At 36.3% G+C, this 27,556-nt stretch overlaps 1 protein-coding gene across 1 annotated transcript in view; it reads right to left on the minus strand.

Annotated features, from left to right (window-relative positions):
* LOC150110267 (armadillo repeat-containing protein 2-like) overlaps positions 1-27,556 on the minus strand; it is a 236,473-nt gene that overhangs the window by 10,313 nt on the left and 198,604 nt on the right. The window contains exons 12-13 of the mRNA XM_090395007.1: positions 20,428-20,527; positions 15,081-15,221 (exon numbers count right to left, since the gene is read on the minus strand). Coding sequence (XP_090251133.1) covers positions 15,081-15,221; positions 20,428-20,527 — 241 coding nt within the window. The remainder of the gene's footprint in view (positions 1-15,080; positions 15,222-20,427; positions 20,528-27,556) is intronic.

Below are 27,556 nucleotides of genomic sequence, written 5' to 3' on the forward strand. Positions count from 1 at the left end.
AACTTTTCAATAATAAGTTTTCATCTACATTTGTTTCATTTTCATTGCTTTTATTATCATGACTTTCATTGTTTTATCTAGATTCAGAACAATATCAATAATTTCAGACTCAGAATAGTGATGAACAACAGATGTTTCTTTGTCAATGTTCATACACTTAGCCAAATGGTCTTAATTAAGTCTACAGGTTTACTGCTATATCCTTGGCAGCAGGTCCCATAATTCGATTTCAATACTCAAGCAACTCATGAACAACTTCTTTCTCCCCTTTGATATGTTAAATTCTATAAAGAAATTGCCATCATTTTCATAAGAATTATTAAAATCAAGATAAGCCACAACTTATGCCAGCATTTCCTCAGTGCTGATGCTTGTACCTTCTCCAGGAACAAGCAATGAATCAAAGCACCACTTGAAAACTTAAGTTTCTGTGGTTTAGCAGTTCTGTGGAAAGTTTTCAGTATTGAGACCAAATTATGATATAATTAAAGAGTTTAATAAAAATAAGCAATTAAAACCCAACATGTTTCATAAGTCATACGATTTACATCATCAAGGATACTGGTATTTAAAAGTTTTATACAACAAAAGCTTATTAACAATTAATTACAGATATTAGATGTTTTTTTATAACTTCACAACTGTAACATATAATTGATAAACCAGAATACAAATGGCAAATTCGTTACTGCATGCATGTTGGAACATTGCTAGTTGTTGCTATGCTTAGGATCCCTACATAATGCAATGTCTGAACACGTAAAAGATGTCAAAAAAAGAAGAGAGCGTAAATCAGGCCTGGCATTCCACACAACCTCTACTGGCCATCAAGTCTCTGGCAACAAACAAAAATTTCATATATTGATAATAACTGTTTCACAAGAAAATTTAAAGAAGCCTCACAAATGCTTAGGTTCCCTAAGCATTCGTGATGCAATGCAATAAAAATCAAGGCTTAATTTTACATCAAGTATGGTCTGCTTTCATCAAAAATTTAACTGCCACAGACCTAGGATATAACACACATGATACCACAGAATGTGATAGCAATAACTAGAAATGTTCCAACATGCATACAGGAACGAATTTGCCATTTGTATTCTGGTTTATAAATTATATGTTACAGGTGTGAAGTTATCAAAAACATCTAATATGCATAATTAATTGTTAATAGGCTTTTGTTGTGTGTTGTGTAAAACTTTTAGGTACCAGTACACCCCTGACAATGTAAGTCGTATGACTTATGAAACTTGTCGGGCTTTAATTGCTTATTTTTTATTAAACTCTTTAATTACATAATAATGTGGTTTCAATACCAAGATCTTTCCGCAATGCACTACTACTTTTTTATATTAAATTCTTTAATAAATGTCTCTACAGGCTTGTGATCATTTAGAACATTTCATGACGTTTGTATCTGACAAACATTTCACGAAAAGTGAGTGATGGTTGGTTTACAGTGTGTAATATTCCTTGGTCTTGGAGTTGCTTATAAACATTTGTCTTAGAGATCAGCTCTAGGATGTACTTGGATTTCATGCATGAAACTTTTCAAACCACTCTAATATAATCTCGGTGGTAATCCAGGCATTTTTATTTACATGGTATATTATGGAGTAAATTTTAATGCCTTTCACCACTCTAGGACATTTACTTTTCCTATCACTAGTAGTTTACACTTGTGTGTGTGTGCCTCGTTGCTGGGGCACCCTAGGACAGTAACGTTATCCTTATACTAACTGAATCCTGTGAGCCCATCTTCCTCCTCAGCTGTTAATATCCTTCATGGTGTGCATCAGCAACACAATGCAATTTCATCAGGATTACACACTTGCTTGGGAACAAGGAGCTCCTTGGCAAATTCACCCACATGCTTGGTGGCCTCCCCCCCCCCCCCTTGTAGAGCTACTGAGTATGTGGGAACATGTACTTAACAGATAAAAATTCCATGATGGATATGAAATAGATGGGGATGGATATGAAACTAGTGATATGGATCAAGGATGGCTAATGAACAAATAGCAAAAATTGATATATGGAGGAGCAAAATCCAGGAGAAATTGGGAGACTAGTAGTGTGCCACAGGGATCTATAGTTGGACACTGCTCTTTAATTTGTACATATGTGATATACGAAACATATTGAAGGGAAATATTCAGTTGTTTGCTGATGATGCAAAGTTGGGTTTGAATCAAAGGATGATTTGAATAGTTTGGCAGTATGACCAAAACATAATGGATATCAATTTAATGTGGAAAATTGTAAAGCTATGCATTTTGGGATAAAAAAAACATTATGAATTGTGTATTACACTGAGAGAACTGTACTCCAGGAAATTGATTAAGCTAGAGACTTAGGAATGGTAGTAGACAGAGAGAGTTACAGTTTAGAGGACATGTTGCTGAGGTAGCTCATAAGATTACTTGGCTATTGAAGAACATGCTGAAAAGCAGAGATAAGGAGGTTACCATTCCTCTTTATAAAGCCTTGATTGGAACATATGGATTACTGGGATCAGGTCTGGTCACCTGAATTTCCTGGGGGAATGAAGAAGTGGTGGAGAAGATCCAAAGGCAAATGACCAAATGACCTCTAGTCCTGTCCCTCTAGCCAAGTGCTGAAATATTTCCTTTGTATTATTCCTATAAAATCCTTTAAGTAACTGAAATGTTTCTATCATCCTCCCTCCGTTTTTTTTTCCTTCTCCTGTGAAACAACTTTTGTAATCCACAAATACAAGCGACCCGTTTGTATTAGCTCATTAGCAATAACCAAAACACTTGTCACTACCAGGTGGAACAGGATAATTTGAAATGGCAAAATAGTTTAGTTTCAAACTTCTAAGGAAGTTGACTGTTATTAAGAAAAAGTCAAGAATTAAAAGAAGATGATCAAAAAAAGTTCTGAATTATTTGTAGACACTGTGTAAAAATACGTGGGACTTCTATATTTGCACAATACGTATTTTTATGTTAGACTCATACATGAGAGGTTGGTTGGTCAACCTATAGTATGTTAGTACTGGATATGGGAATTCTACATACGTCTGCATACAATATACATAAGTCAGTATGAAATGATAATTTACTAATCACGTTTGCAAATATTTCATTTTAAGTGTCACAAAACATCATCAGTATGGGTTAAAGTAAAATAATTTATAGAGTTGTGAAAATAATTGAGATAAAATTCAGTTTTGAGATGGGTGGGGGGGGGGATGTAGTAAAATTTAGTTTTTACATTCTCCTTGCAGCATATTGCATGCATTCTCTGCAAGATATTCCTTAATATTAACATTTCTGTCATAAATGTCGTGCCCAGAGAACACAGATATTATTATTATGATACGAGGGTGGTCTGAAAAGTTCTAGGCCTCAACCATAGATGGTAACACTATCAGCAAGATTTTTTTTTTCTAAAGTTGGTACATCTGTCATAAGCATCCATGTGAAATTGCAAGTCATTCTATCAAGTAGTTTGTTTTATACAGCTGTCTGAAGCAAAAGAGTTGCCTGTATGCCTTGAAATGGATACAATTGAGTATCATGCGGTTATAAAATTCTTTGTAAAAGAAGGTTTAACGACAAAAGAAATTCATTCGAAGTTCATAAAAGTTTATGGGCACTCTACTCCTTCATTTTCGACAATTAAGAAATGGCCTGCCGAGTTTAAATGTGGCCGTACAAGCCTTGAATATGATCCACGTGAAGGACGTCTAAAAAGCGTAAAAACCAGAAATCATTGATCAAGTGCACAATATGGTATTGGATGACCGGCAAGTCAAAGTGTGTGAAATTGCTGAGACTATAGGAATTTTAAAAGAACGTGTAGGATATATATTGCATAAAGAATTGCAAATGAAAAAACTTTGCACAAGATGGGTGCCACGCTTGCTCACAGCAGATCAAACAAGCACTATAAAATCTCTGAACAGTGCTTGGAGCGTTTTAACAAGAATAAAACTGATTTTGTGCATCGATTTATTACCATGGATGAGACTTGGATTCACCAGTACGCACTAGAATCCAAACAGCAGTCAAAACAGTGGACAGAAGCCGGTTGTTCAGTGCCAAAGAAGACAAAGTCGGTTCCATCAGTGGGAAAGGTCATGGCATTGGTGTTTTGGGATGCTAAATTGTTTATTAATTATCTTGAAAAGAGTAAAACAATAACTGGGGAATATTATTCCGATCTTTTATCCAGACTAGATGCAAAAATTTGTGAGGAAAGACCCAGCTTGCAGAATAAAAAATCATCTTTCATCAGGACAATGAACCTGCACACAAAGATGTTTTGGCAATGGGAAAATTAAGGGATCTGCACTATGAATTGTTGGAACATCCCCCTCCCCATTCCCCAGATTTGGCTCCCTCTGACTTATTTCTTCCCAAAACTAAAACTCTTCCATGCTGGTCAGCATTTTCCTTTGAATCAAGAGGTGATTGCAGCTGTAAAGGGGTATTTTGCAGATCTTACTGAGAACCACTACAAGGACAGGATAATGGCGCTGGACGCTGGAATAAATGTATTAGTATTAAGGGAGATTATGTCGAAAAATAAAAATAATTTTGAAATTATAAATTTGTTTTTTCATTGTAAGGCTGACAACTTTTCAAACCACTCTCCTGTCTACTAAGTCCTGGGACTCATTGTGCAATGCCCATGCTAACCAATAATGCTTATCATATTTTTCCTTGAATTCATTTGCTGACAACATTCAACATTTCCTCATTCAGCAATTTCATTCATTCACTATCTGCAAAAAAAAATCTAATCCTTATATTCTTGCTAATCACATTCTTACTTAAATTTCAGGATTAACCCTCCTATGTTCTCCCACCTTAATACATACTAAAAAATTTCCCCTTCATTTACCCTATAAAACCCTTGATCAATTTATGTTCTATCATATCCTCTCATTTCTATCTATTTACCAAATTTTGTAACTCGAGTTTGTAATCAATTCTCACAGTCAATGTATATGATGAATGCTCTCCATCAGTAAATCTTTATAAAATTCAAGTGATTAAATTATGGGAGTCCAGTAGTCTAGATGCAGTTGCATCAAGGCTTATAAAGGTGGCCAATAACCTCCTTATATCTATATATATCTAGATATACAGGGTGTTCGGGATAAATTTGACATATTTATAATTAATTATATTTTTCCGTAAGTTACATGTATTAACACACACTTCTCTTCATTTAAAAGTTTGGACCCTTCTTCATTCACATACAAGATGTCAGAAAGGATGGATAGCTGGAACCCACCTGAATCATGGAAGAGAATAACTTGTATCATGATGATTCGTGCCCGCCATCAAAATAAGGATATTACGACTGCTGCCCAATGCTCCCTGAATACAGTAAAAACAATCAGGCATGAACTAGAGACTTGCAATGGTGACTACGAGGATGTAGCAAGAAGAAAGATCCCTAGCAGACGATCTGATTGCGTTCGTACAGCAGAATTCCTCTCAAATCTGCAGGAACAGGTGTTGAAGAACCCTGGCATTGGAATTCGGGCTTTGTTCGTGGAGTTGCTAACTGTAGTCAAGCCCTGGATAACAAGGGTAGCCAATGGTAGGCCGTATGTATGGCAGCAGGATTCGGCCCCTTGCCACACCTCTGGGAAAAGTCAAAAATGGTTGTCTGAAAATTTCTACGACTTCACCAGTCCAAATGTTTGGCCTCCAAACTCCCCAGACCTTAACTCCATGGATTATTTTGTATGGGGCGCAGTTGAAAAAGACACCAATCGCACTTCCAGTAATACAAAAGCCCAGTTAATGGATAAAATTAAAACAGTTTTTGCGGCCCTTCCCAGGGAGACTGTAGCATCAGCTTGTTCGAGGTTCCGAAGCAGAATTGAAGCTGTGATCGATGCTAATGGTGGTTATTTTGAGTAAATCTTGTTGATAGTATTGTAATTAACTCTGCCTGTAATGTTTTTTTGTCAATTCATTAAATTTAATAGATACAAAGAAGATTTTCTTTTTCCTTACGAAACTGTCAAATTTATCCCGAACACCCTGTATATCTACATTTGATGATGTATATATCTTTATACACATATATTTTTAGATATATTTTTTGTATCTCACCAGGGAGGCTACAGAATCTGTTGCCTATGTTGCATTTTCTACATTGCCAAAATAAGTAGAATTATCCTAATTAAACAAAAAAGGACCTCTGATAAGTTTGGTCTGTCTGCATACCATTGATATTGACCACAGAATCGAATGGCAAGAATTCATCTATTACTGTAGAACCACATTCTGGTATTATTATTATTATTATTATTTGTCACCTCCAGGGAGTCCAAAGACTCATCGAGGGAGGGCATCTACTCTACAACACTGCTTCCACCACTCACAATCCACCAATTGACCGCAACTACACCAACACCATCCACCGCCGACCACCACCACTATTTCTTCCACAGACAATCACAAACGTCTATGCCCACGGCGGGATTCGAACTTGCAGCCTCTTGACTGGAGAGTGGACACATTAACCACTCGGCCAGCCAGGCTGGTATGACAGTAAGTTTAAACATACTTGTGAAGTCATCGTCAAATATTAAAACCTGAAATAAATATCGTGGCATCAAAGCTTCAAGAATTTTGTCTGCTATTGTCAGTATGACAGGAAGTTTAAACACACTTGTGAAGCCATCATCAAATATTAACACCATCACACATAAAAAACTCAGCCCACTTCAAAGCCAGTATAGAAAACCTCTCACTCCAACACACTGACAAAATAGTCAGTTCTGACGTCTCCTCCCTATTCACAAATGAGCTCATCCAAGCCAAATTTCCTCCTGATATCTCAGCCTTATTTCAGTTCACAATAAACTCAGGCTATTTCGCTTGGCAAGGAAAATTCTACAAACAGATAGAGGGGACAGCCATGGGCTCACCACTTCCCCACCTTTGGCCAACTTCTTATGGAGACTTCTGAAGAGAAAGTCTTAAACTCTGTCCCACCAAAACCCATTATTTGGCTTCGTTACGTGGATGATGTGTTCGCTATTTGGCCACATGGCTCAGATACACTCCACTCCTTATTAACACACTTAAACAACCAACACCCCAGTGTCCTGTTCACCTTGGAAAAAGAGGAAAATAACAGCCTCCCTTTCCTAGACACTCTAATCACTCGCCAGCCTGATGGATCCTTGGTTTTCTCTGTTTATAGAAAATCCACCCATACAGACAGATACATTCACCAGCAATTCACCCCCCCACACACAACAATATGGGGTTATTAAAATACTATATAACAGGGCAAAATTAATCTGTTCAGATGACAATGCCCTAACCACTGAACTAAACCACATCCTTAATACGTTCTTAGGCAATAGCTACAATCCCCCAAAAAATTCAAACAATATTAAAACCAGTAAACCACAACCTCCCCTCCCACCTTCAGAATAAAGATTACACTAAATCTATCACTATTCCCTACATCCAGGGCACCTCTGAAAAAATAACCAAAATCCTTAAAAAATATGACCTGACTTCTTGTTACAGACCATATAAAAAGTTATCACCCCTTATCTGCTCTACCAAAGACCAACCACTTCCCCTAGACCTACCTGCACACAAAGGTGTTTTGGCAATGGAAAAATTAAGGGATCTGCACTATAAATTGTTGGAACATCCTCCCCCCATTCCCCAGATGTGGCTCCCTCTGACTTCTATCTCTTTCCAAAACTAAAACTCTTCCTTGCTGGTCAGCATTTTTCTTCGAATCAAGAGGTGATTACAGCTGTAAAGTGGAATTTTGCAGATCTTACTGAAAACCAGATCTTATTGGTCCCTTGCAGCAGTAAACTGTCCTACTTTGGCCAAACAGGCAGGACAGTGAATATCAGGATTTCAGAACACAAAGACTACATCCGGTTTCACCAGTACAGCCACTCTGGGATTGCTGACCATGCTCTAGATACCCGCCATAGAATACGTTGGAAGAAAGCCAAAGTAATACACCGCAGCAAGTTTAAGTACGAATGATTATTCATAGAATCAGTCTCAGCTCTAAAAAACATTCCAAACTTCAACAAATTTGGGTGCATGAGACTGCCCCAAATTTGGGAGACCTGTATCATGAGAACATCAGCCCAACGGCCAAGATAACTCAATATAGCCCGCTAGCGGACACCATTAGGACTTTAGGAACAACAGTAGTTTCTTATCTTCTGCCTCATTTGCTTTTTGTAGTGCCTGCATGCACATGCCAATGTGACATTGCCGAAATATAGGAAGTATTTATTAAAGTTTCTTTTAATTAATATTCCAGTATACGTTAGAAATTCCTTAAATAATTTAATAGTCATGTGTTGCCAACTTATAAGCCTTTCTACAAGAATCAAATATTCTGAAATAAATATCGTGGCATCAAACCTTCAAGAATTTTGTCTACTATTGTCAGGCATTATCTTCTTTCATTACTTGGTAACCAACCAACACTAACTGAAAAAGAGGTGCCCCAGGAAATACATCAAGGGATACATCATGAGGAGAGAGAATTATTTCTACGACTATATACTTTACCAATGATTCATTAATAACTTCTTTCAAGATAGTTTAGGATTTCAGGTTCACAAAATTGTCCAGCTCTTCAACCTACTACCAATGAAAGACCTCTGATATAAATTTCCAACATCAATAAGAAATTCCAAAGTAATTATACAGGCTCTAGACTATTTAAGTTTTAGATTAGGTTTCTCTCACTTGGAAGCAGTGGTATTCTCGTGAGGGCACTCGTGAGTCAAGCTTGGCGGACGTGTGTAAGAAGAGCTCCGGATTGAGATAAGTTATTCTTGGAATAATTAAGTATATATGAGTATTTGTTTGAGTAAGAGCTGCTGTAAAAGTTGTGCACTACTATTATTATTAGTGTGGGGGATTTAGTTTTGCTTAAATTTAATTACGAATTCGTTATTATTAGACCTTAGAGTAGTAACTGGCAAAGGAAACATGGCGGCGGCTTTGTCATTCCATGACTTTAATTTAGACTTCAGTTGTTTCATTTAGTGTGAGGTGTGCTACATGTATGCTTTCGATTACATAAATGATTTTGGATGTATAGGGTGGATGGAAGGAGGGTGTGTGTGTGTGTGTGAAGTGTGACCTGAACGAGGAATTGATGAATGCCAATATGAAATTAATGACAGAAAGTGATAGTAGCGAGAATGTTGCAGGGAAAATGAGTGCACATTCAAAAGAGAAGGATGGTGTGAAAGAGAGGCAAAAAAATGTTTAAAAAATCAGTAAAAAAGAAAACGAGTGATCTGAAAACCATAACAGATGTTAAAAAGGACGAAAGTGAGGCGAGAGTGACAGAAGGGAATGAAATTGAGAGAACGAATGAAACCGGAAATGGCGTGACGCAGGAACCGAAAGTGGAAAAAATCGAAAAAATGAATGCTAGTGAAACTTGGACACATGTTGGACTGAAAGTACGGAAACAGAGAAGGATGAATGAGAGTAAAAGTGAGAAGAGGGGATTGAGAGTTAGAAAATTAGAAAGATTGAATGATAGAGAGAATGTGACATGAGATTCGGAAGTTGAATTGGATTGGATGAGGCAAGAGATGAAATGGATGTGGAATGAAATTAAGAAAATTCGGGTAAAAACTATTAAAACAATCTTGATGACATGAAAGAGTTAATGAAAGATGAGCGAGTGGTGTTGCATGGCGACTCCATTATTAAAGGTGTGCTTGATGATAGGATGCATAAGGTATGTTTTCCAGGTGATAAAATGAGTAGAGTGATTGAGGCATTCGATATGAGGAGGGAGTGAGCAAAGGAGTTGATGGTTTTAATAGGAACAAATGATTTGACAGAGGACAAAGAGGACGCCAGAATGGATATCAGGAGGCTGCTTAGAAGGATAAAAGAGAATAGTGTGACAGGAAGGGTAGTGAGCGTGTTACCTAGGTATGACTGTGGTGAGATGAGGCAGGGAGCAAGAATTATGGATGATATGCTGGCTGAAATGTGTGAGGAGATGAGAGTACAGTTTGTTAATGTGTGTGGAATGAGTTTGAAGGACAAAGTGAACTGTATGGGAGCGATGGACTGCATTTGAATGGTTATGGTGTGAGTCGCTTGGAGAGACTGTTGCTGGAAGGTAGAGAAGTAAGTAGAGAGAATGAATCAGATCAAGCAGGAAGTGATGTGGAAGAGCAGGAGAGATTGAAGAGGTGATTATGAATGGGGAATCGAGTGGTATGAGTATGGAAAATGAGAGAAAGGGTGTGCAAGAGGAGCAGGGAAATGGGGAGGCTCAGGGTGGACAATGTGAGAAGGGTGGATGCTTCAAGAGGAGGTGAGTGCATGTGTAGACAGGAAAGGAATGGGATGACCTGGGATCAAGAGGAAACAGTTGGAATTGGGGAGGATTCTAGCATGAATGGGCAGAAAGGGAAATGGCCCCAGTCGAGCATGGAGAGATTACATCGAGTGAGTGGTATCGGTGGAACTAGCTGTAGATCCAGAAATGAGCTCTTGTGTTTGTATACAAATACTGACAGGAATAGAGATGGAAGGGTATGATGTGTTTCGTGAAGATAGAAGGGGTAAAAAGGGAGGGGGAGTGCTATTGATGATAGAGAAAGAGTTATGTCCATACAAAGTAGAGATGCAAGAGGGGAATAGTGCTAGTGGTTTTGAGGCAGTATGGGGTGAGATAGAGGTTAATGGAATCAAATACTTAGTTGAATGTTGTTATAGACCAGGTAATGTGGATGGTAGTGATAATGAAATGTATAATCAAATTAGCCAAGCAAATAAAAAACGGGTGATCATAACGGGCAATTTTAATTAAGGCAATATAGACTGGAATGATGAGATAACAACTGGAAACTCATTTTCTTTACTGGATGTTACATAGACAGAGGATGTTACTGTCTATGTAACATCCTCTGTTACACAGACAGTATGTAACAGAGGGCACACGAGGATTGAGGGTCTTGGATTTGGTCATCTCATCAGAGGATGAAATTATAAATGAGGTGTCCAATCATTCATCAATTGGTGAAAGTGACTGTGGGGTGATTACCTGGGTGGTTGCCAGCAGTGGGGGGGGGGCCCTCTGTGAGAGAGGGGTATATGTGGAACTGTGGGGGAGGGGACGATTGTGAAGAGCTCAGGAGATGGCTTGTGGGTGTGGAATGGAGTGAGGAGTTAGCTGGAAAAGAGATCAATGCAGCTTGGGGGATTTTCAAAAACTATCTAATAGATGCAATGTCTAAATGTATTTCAAGGGTGAGAAGGTTAAATAAGGTAGGTGTGAGATGGATGAATAAAGAGATTAAGCATGTGATACAGAGAAAGAGGGCATTGTGGAGGCAGCATAAGAGAAGTGGAAATAACCAATTCCATGAAGGCTACAAAGTCCAGGCAGGGAGGGTGACTTGGTTGGTGAGGGTAGCTAAAGAGAGGTATGAACAGCGGTTAGCAAATGATGCCAAAAAGAATCCTAAGGAGTTCTTTTGATATGTAGCCAGCAAAAGAAAGAATGATTATGGAGGGATGACAATGATTGGAGAAAATGGTATAAAGACAGCTGTTGTGGAAGGCTTGATGGAAATATTTAATGTGCAGTTCATAAAGGTCTTTCAATCTTGTGAATGTGACTTCATAGAGAGATTGAGAGCAGTTGATGATGGGGATGAGAGACTGACTGTAAGTGAGAAGAGGTGTATGGGGAGTTGAGTAAACTAGGTGTTAATAAGGCTGTGGGACTTGATAATATATCACCACGTATTCTGAAGGAATGTGCCAGGGAGTTGACACCTGCCTTGACATATTTTTTTTAATACGAGTCTTGCACTCAGTCAAGTTCCTAAGGAGTGGAAGGAGGGCAAGATTGTGCCACTTCATAAAGGAGGTGATAGAACTCAAGCATCAAACTATAGGCCTATCTGTGTGTCAGGTGTTAGGTGTTGTGGTCAAGTTGTTGGAGAAGCTTGTGAGAACTAGGATCCAGAGTTGGGTTGTCAACAATGGTATTATCTTTGATGGTCAGAATGGATTTGCTAAAGGAAGGTCATGTTTAAGTAATCTACTTACTTATTACAATAAAGTGACTGCTTCCTCGGACAGAGGAGAAGGATACACAGTAATATACTTGGATTTTGCAAATGCTTTTGATAGATTAGATCATGATAAGTTGAGAGTCAAACTAGAACAGTTGGGGTTGGATATTAGACTAGTGCATTGGATTGGAGACTGGCTATCTGATAGGTATCAACAAGTTGTGTATGGGGGAGCAATATCCAGGAAAAGGAAAGTCACTAGTGGAGTGCCTCAGGGTTTTAGGGCCATTACTGTTTAACTTGTATATTAATGATATTGGTGAAGATTTGGATGCAGATATTCAGTTGTTTGAAGATGATGCAAAGTTGGGACGATCCATGAAGAGTAGTGAAGATGTTGTGGCCTTACAAGAAGACTTGAATAAATTGAGTGATTGGGCATGGAAATGGGAAATGTGAGTTCAATGTTGCAAAATGTAAGGTTTTAAAATTTGGAAAACAAAGATGGGATGCAGAATTTATGCTTGGTGAGGATATATTGTTGGAGGTGGAGAAAATAAGAGATCTGGGGCTGATAGTGGATAAGGATCTGAAATTTAAGGGACACATAGCCAAAATTGTGAAGACAACACAAAGGCTTCTGGGAATGATGTGGTGGACACTGACTTGTAGAAGTAAGGAGATTTTTGTTCCGTTGTATAAGGCTTTGATTAGGTCACACATGGACTACTGTCCCAGATTTGGTCACCTGGTTTTCAGAAGGATGAAGATGTTGGAGAGGTCCAGAGGAGACTGACTAAGGTAGTTTCTGACCTCTGAAATGTCGAGTATGAGGAAAGATTGAGAAGATGTAATTTGCAGTCTGGTGGACAGGAGGAAGAGGGGAGATATGCTAGAGACCTACAAGTTGGTAAGGGATTGTTATAGGATTAATGCTGGAGAAGTTCTACATAAAATAGTGGGAGATGAGGGAGAACTAAAGGTTATCCCTAGAAACAGTATAAAGAGGGTGTTAGTAGGGAAGTGAGATAACTGGTAATTAATTTACGGAATTAACAACGCATATAAAGTAAATTAATTAAAGATAACTTTAATGAATCACTTCTATATTTCGACAATGTCACATTGTCATCTTCAGGAACATAAAGATATGGTATGTGCACTACAGGAACTAACAAAGCAAATGAGGCAGAAATTAAGACACTAATTTTGTTCCTAAAGTCCTAATGGTGCCCTCTTGCGGGCTAATTTGGTAGTCTTGGCCGTTGGGCTGAAGTTCTCATAATGAAAGTCTCCCAAATTTGGGGCAGTTTCATGCACCCAAATTTGTTGAGGTTAGGAACGTTTTTTAGAGCTGCTGAAGATTCTTTGAATAATCTTTCGTATTTAAACTTGCTGCGATGGATTATTTTTGTCTTCTTCCAACGGATTTTATGGTGGGTATCTAAGGCATGGTCTGCCAGCCCAGAGCGGCTGTACTGGTGAAACCGGATGTAGTCTTGGTGTTCTGAAATCCTGATATTTGTTGTTCTGCCTGTTTGGCCAAAGTAGGACAATTGGAAGGGAAGTGAGAGGCAGGTTTTTTTCGTGCAGAGTTGTGAATGATTGGAATGCCTTGCCTGAGAGTATGGTGTCTGCAAGGAGTTTGAGAGTGTGTTTAAGACATGGTATGATGAGCTGTGTGTGTGTGTGTGTGATAAAAGGACCTCCCAGATGAGACTTGACTCCATGAGGTATTGGGGTGGTAGTAATAATAATAATAATATGTATGTTCCTGAACATGGAGGTGGAATTGCTGAGTGTTGTTTTATAGTAATATTAAACTTTTATTCTTCAGACAGTGGACATGGAATTTAAGTTCAGGTATAATTCCCTGTCCATCACTCATATATTTTTAATATTATTAATTTCTTGCAGAACCTCCAAATATAATATACGAGGTGTGGTTATTAAATAACGAGACAAGGTGCACTGTGAATCATGTACTTGTAGCAATGGGATGCGCTTGTGCCATGAATGACCTTGAAGATTCTAGAAGCGGTTGAGATAAGCATTGTTCACTGTCACTCCTAGTCAGTTATAAAAGAAACACGTGTGAAGTCGTTTTGCCGGGCATCACGCTTTGCACTGACATCTTGGAACGGCTGACAGCAGAGCCAGACTTGCAGGAGAAGATCATCACATGTGATGAGACTGGATTTTTGCAGTACAATCCAGAAACAAAGATGCACTGGAAAACTCTCAAGTCACCGAGAATGAAAAAAGCAAGAATGAGCAAGTCAAAACTGAAGGCAATGCCGATGATTTTTTTCTTTTATATCAATGCCGTGGTAATGGTTGAATGGGTACCAGAGGGTCAGACAGTTAACCAACATTATTACCTTGAGGTTCTGGCCAAGCTGAGAGAACGGGTTAGGATGTAGAAACCCAATCTGTGGAAGAACAACACTTGGATTCTCCATCTGGACAATGCTTCAGCCCACAGTGCAGTGTCTGTAAAGCAGTATCTGGTTGACAAGAAGATCCCAGTGTTGGACCATCCACCTTACTTGCTGGACTTAGCTCCATGCAACTTTTACCTTTTTCCAAAGTTGAAATTCGTATTGAAGGGCACCCATTTTCAGTCAGTGGATGAGGTAAAGGAGAAAACGGCAGCGCTACTGAAGCAGATAACACCCGATGACTTGCAGCACTGCTTCCAATAATGGAAAATTCGTATGCAACAGTGTATAGATAGAGGAGGGGAGTATGTTGAAGGGGATAACAATTAAGTTGTACAATTGTAATAATAAACCACATTTTGGCAACCAGTCTCATTATTTAATAGCCACACTACTTACAGCATTTGATCTCTTTAATACAAAATGCATAACTGCAACAATTACTGAAATGGCAACATAAAAAGTGAAGAAATAGTTTTCATTATTTTTATCTTAGAAATTTATGTTTGCATAGAACATGTAAAATGGAAACAATCAGTTATACTTTTATTGAATTAATAAAATTTTATTCAATTGATAGTCACCTTTGAAAGCATCTGAAGATAGCAATTTAAAACAGTTAGTAAAATTTCCATAGACTGGGGATGTTTATAAAGATGAAGGGCAGCTTCATCGTCCATAGCAGCCAAATTACCCAAGATGAAACACACCCGTAATATTATAGCCTAAATTTTAAAAAGCAATGTTAAAATAGTTTACATATGCTAAAAGACAGTAATTTTATATTTAATACAGTGAGTTTTATATATATTTTATAACACCCATCCACAAAAAATTGTAAACCTACTGTACATTAGTATTAACACCATGAGTTTTTAGAACCTGAGGAAACTATCATATGACCTCTTCCAAACTGACCAATTTTACCAAACTTTAAATGATTAAGGATCCACTTATCCTTCATTGTTGATCTTAGTGCAATAATCATATCAACAATCCAAGGAATATCGTTATTATTCATGGCCATTTAAAAAAATTTATACCTGCGTAGATATACTTTTTTGTAACTTCATTTAGGCTTGAAAATAATTTTTTCCATTATAAAATTAAATCTGCCAATAAGGCATGTAGGAATCTTACATTCCTACATGCCTTTTTCAAAAACAGCAGATGGAAATCTTTTAGTCCTAACACTTTTTTTTTTTTGAAAATTGGTGCAGGTCAAAGAGCAGAGTAGGCCACCAATGATTTCAAGATATCAGGACAACAGTGTGGCACAACTGCTACCATCTCGTACTTCTAACTCTCAATCAGTATAATACTGTCTGAAGCAGTGAGTCCTACAGCCTTTCCATGTTCCAGATAATCAGGTCATCAACGTGTCCAGTCGCCCTTTAACGAGTAGTGAAACACTCATCCTCTCAAAAGGACATGATTTTGCTATAATCTCTAAAAAGATTCTTTATTTAAATTTCCTGGTTAACATTGAACGGAACCTTAGTCATCTCTCCAGTGAAAAGGCTAATTCTCTCCACCTAGAAGTTGCTTCTACACTACTTAAAGTCAAGCTTCCTCCTTCCAACGTATCTCCTTCTGAAAAGAAAGCGCTACATTCCTTAAGAAACAACAGTCTCTTTGTTATCACTAAAGCAGACAAAGGAAGAGCGACAGTAATTATGGATTCTTCAAACTACAGAAGAAAAATTTCTCTTTTACTTCGAGATTGCTCAACATACCAAGAACTTGATCACGAACCCACTAACAGGCAACTGAAGAAATTAACACTAACAGGCAACTGAAGAAATTAAATTCTCTTCTAGATGAGGTGATAAGTTTAGATGCAGACATGATAGAAAGATTAAAAACACATTTTGCAAGACCTCCTAGATTTTGTGGTCTACCAAAAATTCACAAGACAGACATTCCTCTCCGTCCTATAGTTGACTGTATTGATTCACCTATTTATCGCATAGCCAAATATTTAGCAAAATTATTGAATCACATATAGGCAAATCATGCTCTTTTTTGAAAAACTCTTCAGATTTTTTAAATAAATTAAAAACTATCTCATTACAACCTACTGATCTTATGGTGAGCTTCAATGTAAAATCTCTATATACTAATGTACCTCTCAAAGAGACTTTACAATTACTTGCTGACATCTTCCCACAAGATATTGTAAAATTATTCGATTTCGTGATGCACACTGGATATTTCTTGTGTCAAAACAAATTCTACAACCAAGTGGAAGGAATGGCCATGGGAAACCCACTTTCACCTGCTTTAGTCAACTTTTATTTGGAACATCTAAAAGATGTCCTGTTTTCATCTATATTCCCTCAAACATCCTTTTGGGTTAGATATAAGAAGACATCTTTTCAGTGTGGCCTCACAACAGAGATTCCTTACCTTCCTTTTCAGCCAAAATCAATTCCTTACATCCTCGTATTAAGTTTACCATGGAGATTGAAAAAGACAACAAGTTATCCTTTTTAGACATCCTCCTCATCCGCTCACCTTCAAGTATTCTGACAACAACAGTTTACAGAAAACCCACTTTTAAGGACGTTACATTCTCAAACAATCTGCCCATCATCCTTATCAAAAAACAGGAATCATAAAATGTTTAATTCGACGAGCTAGAACTAATTGCTCAACTCCCCATCAGAAAGAACTTCAATTATCAAACATCACATGAAATTAAATGGCTTCTCTGAAAAAAAACTGCACAACATCTGTTCGATTCCTACAATCCAATCCAGAACAAAGAATCAATACGTCAAGTTCCAATTCCATATATTTCCGGGATTTCAGAACCAATTTTAAGAATTCTGAAGAAATATGATTTAACAGCCACTTGGAGTTCCAATTTCATATATTTCTAGGATATCAGAACCAATTTCAAGAATTCTGAAGAAATATGATTTAACAGCCACTTATATCCCTATTAACAAAATATCCACCCATTTCCTCCCTTCTAAAGATAAATGCTCAACTATGTCTCTGCCTGGTGTCTACATCAAGTTCCTTGTAACTGCAATCTGTCGTACTTTGAACATACCGGAACGTTCTAAAAAAGAATAGAAGAACATCAATCATACATTCTTCACAACAAATCCGATAAGTCTGGATTGGCGCAGCATGGGATAGAGACAAGCCACAACATTCTATGGTCCAAGACTCGCCCTTCTACACAGATGTCGCTATAAATTCGAACGTCTATTCAAAGAGAGTGCTGAGGCCTTACTTCAACGCCCTAACTTGAATCAAAATGATTGCATATCCTTTTTTTTTTTTTAATTGAGACCTTTAATTCTTACATTAGTCTAATGTTATCTTTAAAACTGAATTTATAAATTAAGATTGTTATATGAAATTGTGAATTAATACCTAAAATTTATTCATCACTCTGATGAAATTTACCTCTCTTAAATGCTTAGTAATGTAACATCACGTGGCTCGTTCTACTTTTGAATGATCAACTGTTTGTATTCCACCTTGTAAAAACTGTTCCTATCAAGCCACTGAGGATAGTCTGTTAGTTTCAGACTGAAATATTTGGCAAACATTAAAATATTCTTGTTTTAACATGTTTATAATTCTTAAACATGGATCTTTTTCGAGCCACTTCAGGCCTCCAATGGAAGAAACCTTCTCCTTCCTATACAGAAACAGATTTAAAGAAAAGAGACTAATCTTCTACAGCACAACATTCTCCAAGCTTGAACAAATTTGGCTGTATCATGCTGCCAAATAGCTGGGAGACCATCAGCAAGTGCTCATCACTGCACCCATTGAGAACACCAGTTAGGACCATAGCAGCCTGCCTATTACAGTCAGTCTGTGTTTGCCTTCCTACTAGTGTGCCTGAGTGCACATGCTTAATATATCTTTTTGTGCTTGTGAAGATGTGTTAGTGACAAGGCAAAGTATTGGCTTATTAATCTAATTAGTTACATAAATTAGTAAATTATTAACCTTAGATGTCTGTTTTTCCATCAAATAACATGAGTGATAATAATCAACGTTCAATCATCCATAGAAATGAAGCTCTGGTTGGCTCCCCACATTTCTTACAAGCTATATACAGATCTTCTCCCAATTATTTAGCTTTGACCCTTAAAATGAGATATATATGTGTATATATATATATATTTTTTATAAAAATATTTAATAACTAACAAACCGAGAATAAGTTAGAAAACTTTAATGATACAACTAGTTTCGGCTTATTATGGCCTTCATCAGGTATCTTTATAGGTAGAAGAAACAATAATAAAAGACTGAAAATATTAAGAAAACTGAGAAGCACAGGTTAATTGTATCAAAATATTTTTTAAAACTGTATCACAGTAACCAAGTCAATACTTATGAATACACACATATATATATATATATATATATACAGGGTGTTCGGGATAAATTTGACATATTTATAATTAATTATATTTTTCCGTAAGTTACATGTATTAACACACACTTCTCTTCATTTAAAAGGTTGGACCCTTCTTCATTCATATACAAGATGTCAGAAAGGATGGATAGCTGGAACCCACCTGAATCATGGAAGAGAATAACTTGTATCATGATGATTCGTGCCGGCCATCAAAATAAGGATATTTCGACTGCTGCCCAATGCTCCCTGAATACAGTAGAAACAATCAGGCATGAACTAGAGACTTGCAATGGTGACTACGAGGATGTAGCAAGAAGAAAGATCCCTAGCAGACGATCTGATTGCGTTCGTACAGCAGAATTCCTCGCAAATCTGCAGGAACAGGTGTTGAAGATCCCTGGCATTGGAATTCGGGCTTTGTCACGTGAAATGAATGTTGCAGCCTCTACTATGAAGCTTGCACTCAATGAAGACCTCCGCTACTACTCATACAAGCGCCGCAAAGGTCAGCTGCTTACAGAAAAGGCCCGTGAAAAACGTTTGATAAACGCGAAGAAACTTCTAAGCAAAGTGAAACATCCTGCGGAACCACAAACAATCTGGTTCTTTTCCGATGAGAAAAACTTTTGCCAGGATCAAAAACACAACACGCAGAATAACAGATGGCTTGCATACAGTACAAAGGACATTCCTCGTGTAATGCAGACTAAATTTCCCCAAACTGTGATGGTTTTCGGATGTGTATCCTCTGAAGGCAATGTGATGCCTCCGCATTTTTTCCAAGAGGGCCTCAGGTTGACTTCAGATGGCTACGTGGAGTTGCTAAACACTGTAGTCAAGCCCTGGATAACAAGGGTAGCCAATGGTAGGCCGTATGTATGGCAGCAGGATTCGGCCCCTTGCCACACCTCTGGGAAAAGTCAAAAATGGTTGTCTGAAAATTTCTACGACTTCACCAGTCCAAATGTTTGGCCTCCAAACTCCCCAGACCTTAACCCCATGGATTATTTTGTATGGGGCGCAGTTGAAAAAGACACCAATCGCACTTCCAGTAATACAAAAGCCCAGTTAATGGATAAAATTAAAACAGTTTTTGCGGCCCTTCCCAGGGAGACTGTAGCATCAGCTTGTTCGAGGTTCCGAAGCAGGATTGAAGCTGTGATTGATGCTAATGGTGGTTATTTTGAGTAAATCTTGTTGATAGTATTGTAATTAACTCTGCCTGTAATGTTTTTTGTCAATTCATTAAATTTAATAGATACAAAGAAGATTTTCTTTTTCCTTACGAAACTGTCAAATTTATCCCGAACACCCTGTATATATATATATATATATATATATATATATATATATATAAATAAATTTGTGTGTATATATATATATATATATACACACAAATTTATTTATTTTTTATAGTACAATATACACTTTTCCAGTGTACAGACATGGAAACATTCATGTGACTAAAGTCAAAATGTAAAAATGATTTGTCACGGTGCATTACTTTAATTAAATTTCACAAAACAAAAACTTACCAAATTATGCCTGTGTGTTCTTAAAACTTCAACAAAAGTTGGAAAAGAAGTCAAGAAGCAACTTATTATTAAGCTTCCTTCACTGTCCACTGTAAGTTTGCTAACAAAAAAAAAAAAAAAAAAGGAAAAAAGTTGCCTGTTATAATAAAAACAACGGAAATGCATAGATATGAATAACATTTAATAAAATCCCGATTTAGAATTATTATTACTTGAACTTCATTATGTAATATGCATTATACTGCTGAAAAAGTCCTAAATTTCTATATGACAAGTAAGGATTAAATGTGATTCTGCTGCCAGTAGGCAAATGTAGATGTCATTAAGCTGTTCTTTACATTTATTTATTCATTCTTTCATTCTAAAAAATCTCTTTTAGATATATATATATATTCAATAAACTGTTCTCATCAACTTATGACTCTCTTCTTTTCCTCATATTACTTTAAATTCTCTTCCTTTCCTTGACATGAAAAAAAATTTTTTTTTCTCTTTTCTTACATGTATTTTACCATAGAAAGATTGTAAATATCATATCCATTAGTATTATGGATGGGGCAAGGTTTAAATAATCCAAAATCCTACTATAGAGATCAAGCATAGAACAATTCAAGCTATTTCGTTCAATGTGCAGGATGGTGATCTCACACAAGACAATAAAAATCATCTAACATCTAAAATATTCACAGCTATTCATGCCATGCTGTTGGTCTAGAGATGCAATGAATGTGGTCAACCAGGTCAGATGAATATGTGAACAATAATCCTGATATTGTCTCATCAAGATCTTGTACAATTAATGCCTCATTCTTATTTAACAGAGTTTAGGAGAAATTTTTCAAGACAATATGTTTAGATCTTAACATTTTAGACTCAATGGCCAGTTACAGCCAAGAAATATTTGGCTTCACATAAATCTAACTAAAGCTCTGATAAGGCAGTTAATTCTATCTGCATAGTTTGCTATGTCTGTCAAATACAAGTATTCTCAGTCCAATTTGTCTATTTTGTGAAATAAAAATCCTGCCATCAACCACTACCGTACAAGACTAGCTAACTCACCTTCTACTGAAAAAACTCATATGAAGGCTGCATGGTCTGAGATAGGATTTAATTCTAAACCTTTTCAATCAAAGTGAATCACTGCTAATGTCTGAGCTATACAGGTTCTGAAGACTATACTTAGGTCTGAAAAATATAATCAGCTGGAGACATGCAAAAATAACCTTCGCAACTTTTTTTTAATGGTAATCCTATCACCCTATAGAACATTAGGATGGGCAGAAAGGTGAGAATAAAGAAGAAACTTTTATGGAAACAAAGAAAATGCAGTCATGTAATTAACCCATCTGCCTACACTCTCAATAATGGTCAACTCTTGTTACTTAAGAGCTTAAACTTTGTGGCAGCACCAAGAAGGGATAATAAATTGGATTTTATATATTATATTGAACACAGCATAAAATTTCCCCAATATAACTGATAAAACATAATTAGAAATGTCCACCATTTTGTTAAATAAAATGTTGCTCATAGACATGAGCTACCTAGAAGAATTAACCACCATAGAACCATTAAAAGAAAACTAGGATACTATGATTAAAAAAAACTGATAAAGGCAATACTATGTTATATTAAACTGAATAACTTCATAACAAAAAATGAATCAATTAGTTTCTTCAATTAATGAGATTGCCAACAACACCTCATCAGAGGTGTTGTTGGCAACCTCAATACCTCATCAAACTCATCAGATTGAAAAGCAAATCATAGAATTATTTAAGTCAATCACTTTGCAGCCATCAGATACTATTAAAAATTTATTATCACATTATGCTCATGACAGAAATGTATAGACTTCCTAAGATACACAAAAATTAATGTGCTAATTTGGTGATTAGTTGAAGGTACTGATAGTCCTGATTATCAATTAACCAAGAAAACTAATAATGACACTCAAACAGTAAGTCATTCCTCCTCCTATATAAAAAGCACACAACACTTTGTAAATTTGACAAAATTGAGTCAGTTTTAATGTAATCTGCCCTTTTAAAAATTTCCAATCAATATAATTCTTTTTATAGAGGATAAATTTCCTCCCAATTATCACAATCCTTTTTGTGCATATACTACATTTTGGTTAAAAAAAAAGGGTTCAGCTTTGGGGTGGTCACTATTCCTTCTTATTGCCAACTTCTATATGGAAATTTTTCAGCAACATGCTCTTCACTCTTCTAAATTAAAACTCTAAGTGTAGCTCAGATACAGTAATGATATTTTCATTATTTTTCCATGACAGATACCAAACTTTAGACACCTTCATCAGTTACTTAAATAAATAAAACAAATGTATGCAACTCAACATGTGAGAGTGAAAACCAGAACAGATTTCTATCTGGAAATCTGTTCTGGTTTTCACTAGATACACATACCTTCCCTTGAGCAGTCACCAAAAGCCTACACATACCAACCAATATACACAAAAACACTTAGCACCATTTAAAAAATCCAGGTGTTGTCATTAACACCTCAAAAATAGCAAAAAATATTTGCTCTAATAATCAAGCTTGCAGACATGAATTATAAATTATTAGCATAAACAATAGCTGTAGCAAAAACACTATCACCAAAATCTTTCATAATAATGTACCTAAAAACTAAAAGTTACAATAAAACCTTAGCCATTCCATACATTAAATGGTTAACAGAAAAAATAAACAGACAACTGCATAAACAGAACCTTAGGGCTACTTTTAAATCTTCTATGAAATTAAGCAAAATTTATTCAACTACTCTAATAATTTTCTTCCTTCCCGGTCTTCCCTGGAGTGTAAAGGAACATGAACAACTTATCAAATTTAATAACCACAGAAAATGTAGCCCTTCTTGATCATGCGCTGGATACTTTACACAGAACTGAGCGTAAAGGTACCCTGTTGCTTGCATCATATAAAAATATGGGATGAGCAGAAATTTAAAGAGGTCCAAAATTCTAATCAACTACCCAAATATCAACAATAATTATTTATGGCCCAAAAATCTGAATAGGGATGGCACACATTTGATCCAGGTAACTTTTGTTCTCATTATCATCATGAAATTCCTGACATATACCTTTGACAGGTGTAGAGAATATTCCAAAGCTGAGAGTACTATATGAAAAAGTCACATCATTACTAACTTCCTCAACAATTTTCCTACAAATTAATCTGATATTTATCAAGATTCTAATGTTATCATGTACATACAAAACTCGTATGTACAAGGCACTTTTCACTGTGTTAATCCAACATCTTGTCTCCTGTGGGTCCTTTTTCTGCCATCCTGGCAAAGAAAACTTGTTTACTTTTCCTCTTACATTCTGTTCAAGTGGACATACCACTTGAGACTGGCTCTGCTAACACATTCCTGAATGCTAACAATGTCAAGTTCTCTCCTAATATCCTCATTTTTAATATGATACTGCTATTGATTCCATCTGTTCACTCTCCTAATCTTTGATCAAGAATTTTGAATCATTTCTCTTTGATTAAGAGTTTTATTTGTAACCCAGCTCTCAGATCCATAAGTTAAAATTGGTTTGGAAACTGTCTTGTACATACTAATTTTGTGTTTTGACTAATTTCTCTCTTATTCTATATAAATTTATCCAGTTGACTTCCTACCATACCAGCTTTGCTAATTTTGTTGTCTATTTCCAAATTTAATTTGCTATCTTCACCAAAAATTATGCCAAAATAACTGAAGCAAAAACACTATCACCAAAATCCTTCATAATAATATACCTAAAAACAAAAAGTTACAATAAACTTTACATGCAAGATGCAGTTGATGTTTTCAATGTTTCTGCCTATTTTCTTTATCTTTTTAATGCTGATTTTCATATCAAAATTAATTACAGCAATTATTCAATTTAGTAAGGGAATCTTGCAGATTTGATGGATTTATTTAAAAGTATAACTTCATCTGTGTAAAGCAAAGATTAACCTGAGATTAACATCTCCAATTTTGATATCAGGTTTAACATCAATTTCCTTCATAATGTGATCCACATAGATGATGAATAACAGTGGAGATAATGTGCACCCCTTCCTGCCTTGTCTCAACCTGATTCAACATCAAGCCATCTTCCTGTACCTCCTTCAATTCTAATTGCTGATATAACTCAAATATACTTGATATAACGTTCCATTTATACCATATAACTGAAGAATTTTGAACAGCTTTCCTCTTGGCACCTTGTCACATGCCTTTTCGAAAGCTACAAAACTTAAACAGAGATCCTTGTTATATTCCCATGATTTCTCAACTATTTGTCTAAATGTAAAAATCTGATCCTGACCTCTGTTTGGCCTGAACTGAGTGCTTGTTCTTCTCCATGCTTTCCCTCCACAATTTTCCTTAGCCATTTCTCAAATATACTTACATAAATCTTAATAGGAATACTTAGTAGGGAAATTCTTCTACAGAAGAATTCTCAACATTCAGTTTGATTTCCTTTTTTAAAGATGAGTACTTGGAGCGCTCTACTCCAATCATACAGAATTCAACCTCCCTGACCAAGCCTTCTGAATTATGCAGTATAGCCAAGGTAAAACTTTTACTTCCATATTTGAGCATTTTAGATCAAATACCATCTATTCTATCTACCTTTCCACATTTCAGGTTTTTGATGGGCCTTTTCTACCTCAAGTAATGATATGTATTCCTGATTGCATTCCTGTTGAGTGTTTTCTAGCACCATACTGTCACTGCTTGTTTCATTTAGCAATCTTTTAAAGTAATTACTCCAGACATCTAGAATATCTTTATCTTCAGTTTTCATGTCCCCCCTTTATCATCTCTGATTCCTTTCATAGTACTCTTTTATCCATTTCTGAACTTTTTCAATAGCCTCCAGAATATTTTACACCTTCCCGATATTTATTTTCTGTGCTCTTACCAAAATCCTTCCATGACTTTTGTTTTTTTAAAACTATTAGATTTTTAGAACTTTTTTTCTTAGCCATCATAATAATTAGGGTTGTATGTCTCCAGAACATGACTCCAGAACATAACTCAGGCATAACTTGACAATAACAAATGTCAGCCCTTATTTTAAATATCAATTAGGAAAATACTGATGATATAATGAGCCTCCCCAGCTCAATTGGTTATAATGGAGGCCAATGGTCAGAAAAACCTGGGTTTGAATCCCATCTATCATGTGAATCATGGTTCTTCGATTAAAGGTGAGTTTGCTAGTCTCACATTGAGGTAGAGGGTTTTTTTCTCCCTTACAACAGGTAAACACATACATATGTAGAGACATAAAATACTCACCCTTATGGGATGCAGCAAAGGAGCAGCAAACTCTGCATTAATTGCCTAAAACCTCTAATTATGGGACTCAACCCATGTCTGATGAATGAGAATTAGGCAGACAGAATGATGAAGCATTTACCATTATTTTTCATGAAAAGAAATCCAAATATCTACAATATTATTATTATTATTATTAAGAGAGACTTTCAGGGCGTCAGAGACTCATCGAGGGAGGCTACATACTACACACACCAGCTATCATACTAATTCTTGAATTCATTCACACTGCTTGCACTCACAACATCCAAAGGCAATCCATTCCAATCACGCACCACCCTCTCAGAGAAAAATCTAGCCTTCACACTCTTCATGGCAGCCTTCCAAGAAGAATCTCAGCTTCCAAGAATGCCCTCTAGTTCTTTCCCCACCCTCCATAAATTGAAAAATTCCATCAATTGAAATCTTGTATGACCCTTTCAGAAGTTTGTAAGTCTAAATCATATCACCTCCTCTTTCTCCTGTTTGCAGTGTCTGCAGTCTATAAATTCTCAATCTATCTTCATAATCATTATTCCACAATCATGATATCATTTTTAACACTCTCCTTTGTACTCTCTCCAAAACATCAGAATCACAATGGAAACCAGAAGACCAGACCTGCACACACTAGTCCAAGTGAGGTCTTATCGAGGCCTTGTAAAGAGGCAAAATAACATCCTTATCTTTACATGCGAACATTCAGTTCAGCATTGCAATTATTTTTTCAATTGTATTCACAATCTTTGCCACATGGCACCTAAACTTCAACTTCCTATCTATTAACACTCCCAAGATCCCTAGCCTCATCAGTTTCTTCTAGCCTAATTCCACCAATATAATACGACATTGGATATCTAATCATGATGAAGTGAATGACTTTACATTTACTCACACTGAACTGACACTCATTTTCCCATGCCCACAATTCCAGCCTACTCAAATCATTCTGCAAGTACTGCATATCAGCAGCATTCCTGATTACCCTACTTATCTTTGCATCATCAGCAAATAGATGTATGTCGCTTGTCTAATCCTTCCCAATATCATTAATGTACAGATTGAATAACAGTGGACCAGGCACTGATCCTTGTGTACACCACTTGTTTTTATTTATTTCTTTCTTTATTTATTTTTTTATTAATCTTTATACTGGTTATGGGCAGTACTACCCTTACATTGTTCTGTTCCCCTTTTACTGTTGTATAATTGTTAATTACTCTTACAAGTTTATTTTTTTCTTGTTTGTAACAAATTTCTTACTATACGTGATATCACCCAAATACAAGGTATCTAAGCTCTTGCTCCCCTTAGTGTCCTAAAACATTTATATTTTTTTGCTGTGCCATTTAGAACATTTAGTTTATGAAAAGAATCAAAACAAGAAGCAATTTCTTAAATATGTTTAGGTGTGAAACAATTATGCAGTTGTGACCTTGAACTAGCAACTTAATCCCTCCCCCGCGCGGCTAGATTCATACGTTATTACAAGCGGTGCATTGAATGGCAATTTCAGACAACTGAGTTTTCAACGAGCAAAAGTTTATTATACACATAAGCACAATACAATACATTAAAATTTGTTGAAACTTAATTCAATACTAAGCTGAAGCAATACTAACAAAATCCAAATGATAAGTTATAAAATTCTATGTGGGAAGGGCGATTATGCTGCCACAAAAGACTCCATACATATGATAAAAGGATATCCTCTCAAGTGTTAACAATTGACTAAAACTTCTCATCTGTCTGAGCACAATATTATGATACAATACCTTAATTAAACACA

This window comes from Typopeltis vanoorti, chromosome 1 (genome assembly GCF_054136105.1).
Source record: "Typopeltis vanoorti isolate ZY-2024b chromosome 1, IOZ_Tvanoo_1.0, whole genome shotgun sequence".
Lineage (NCBI taxonomy): Eukaryota > Metazoa > Arthropoda > Arachnida > Uropygi > Thelyphonidae > Typopeltis > Typopeltis vanoorti.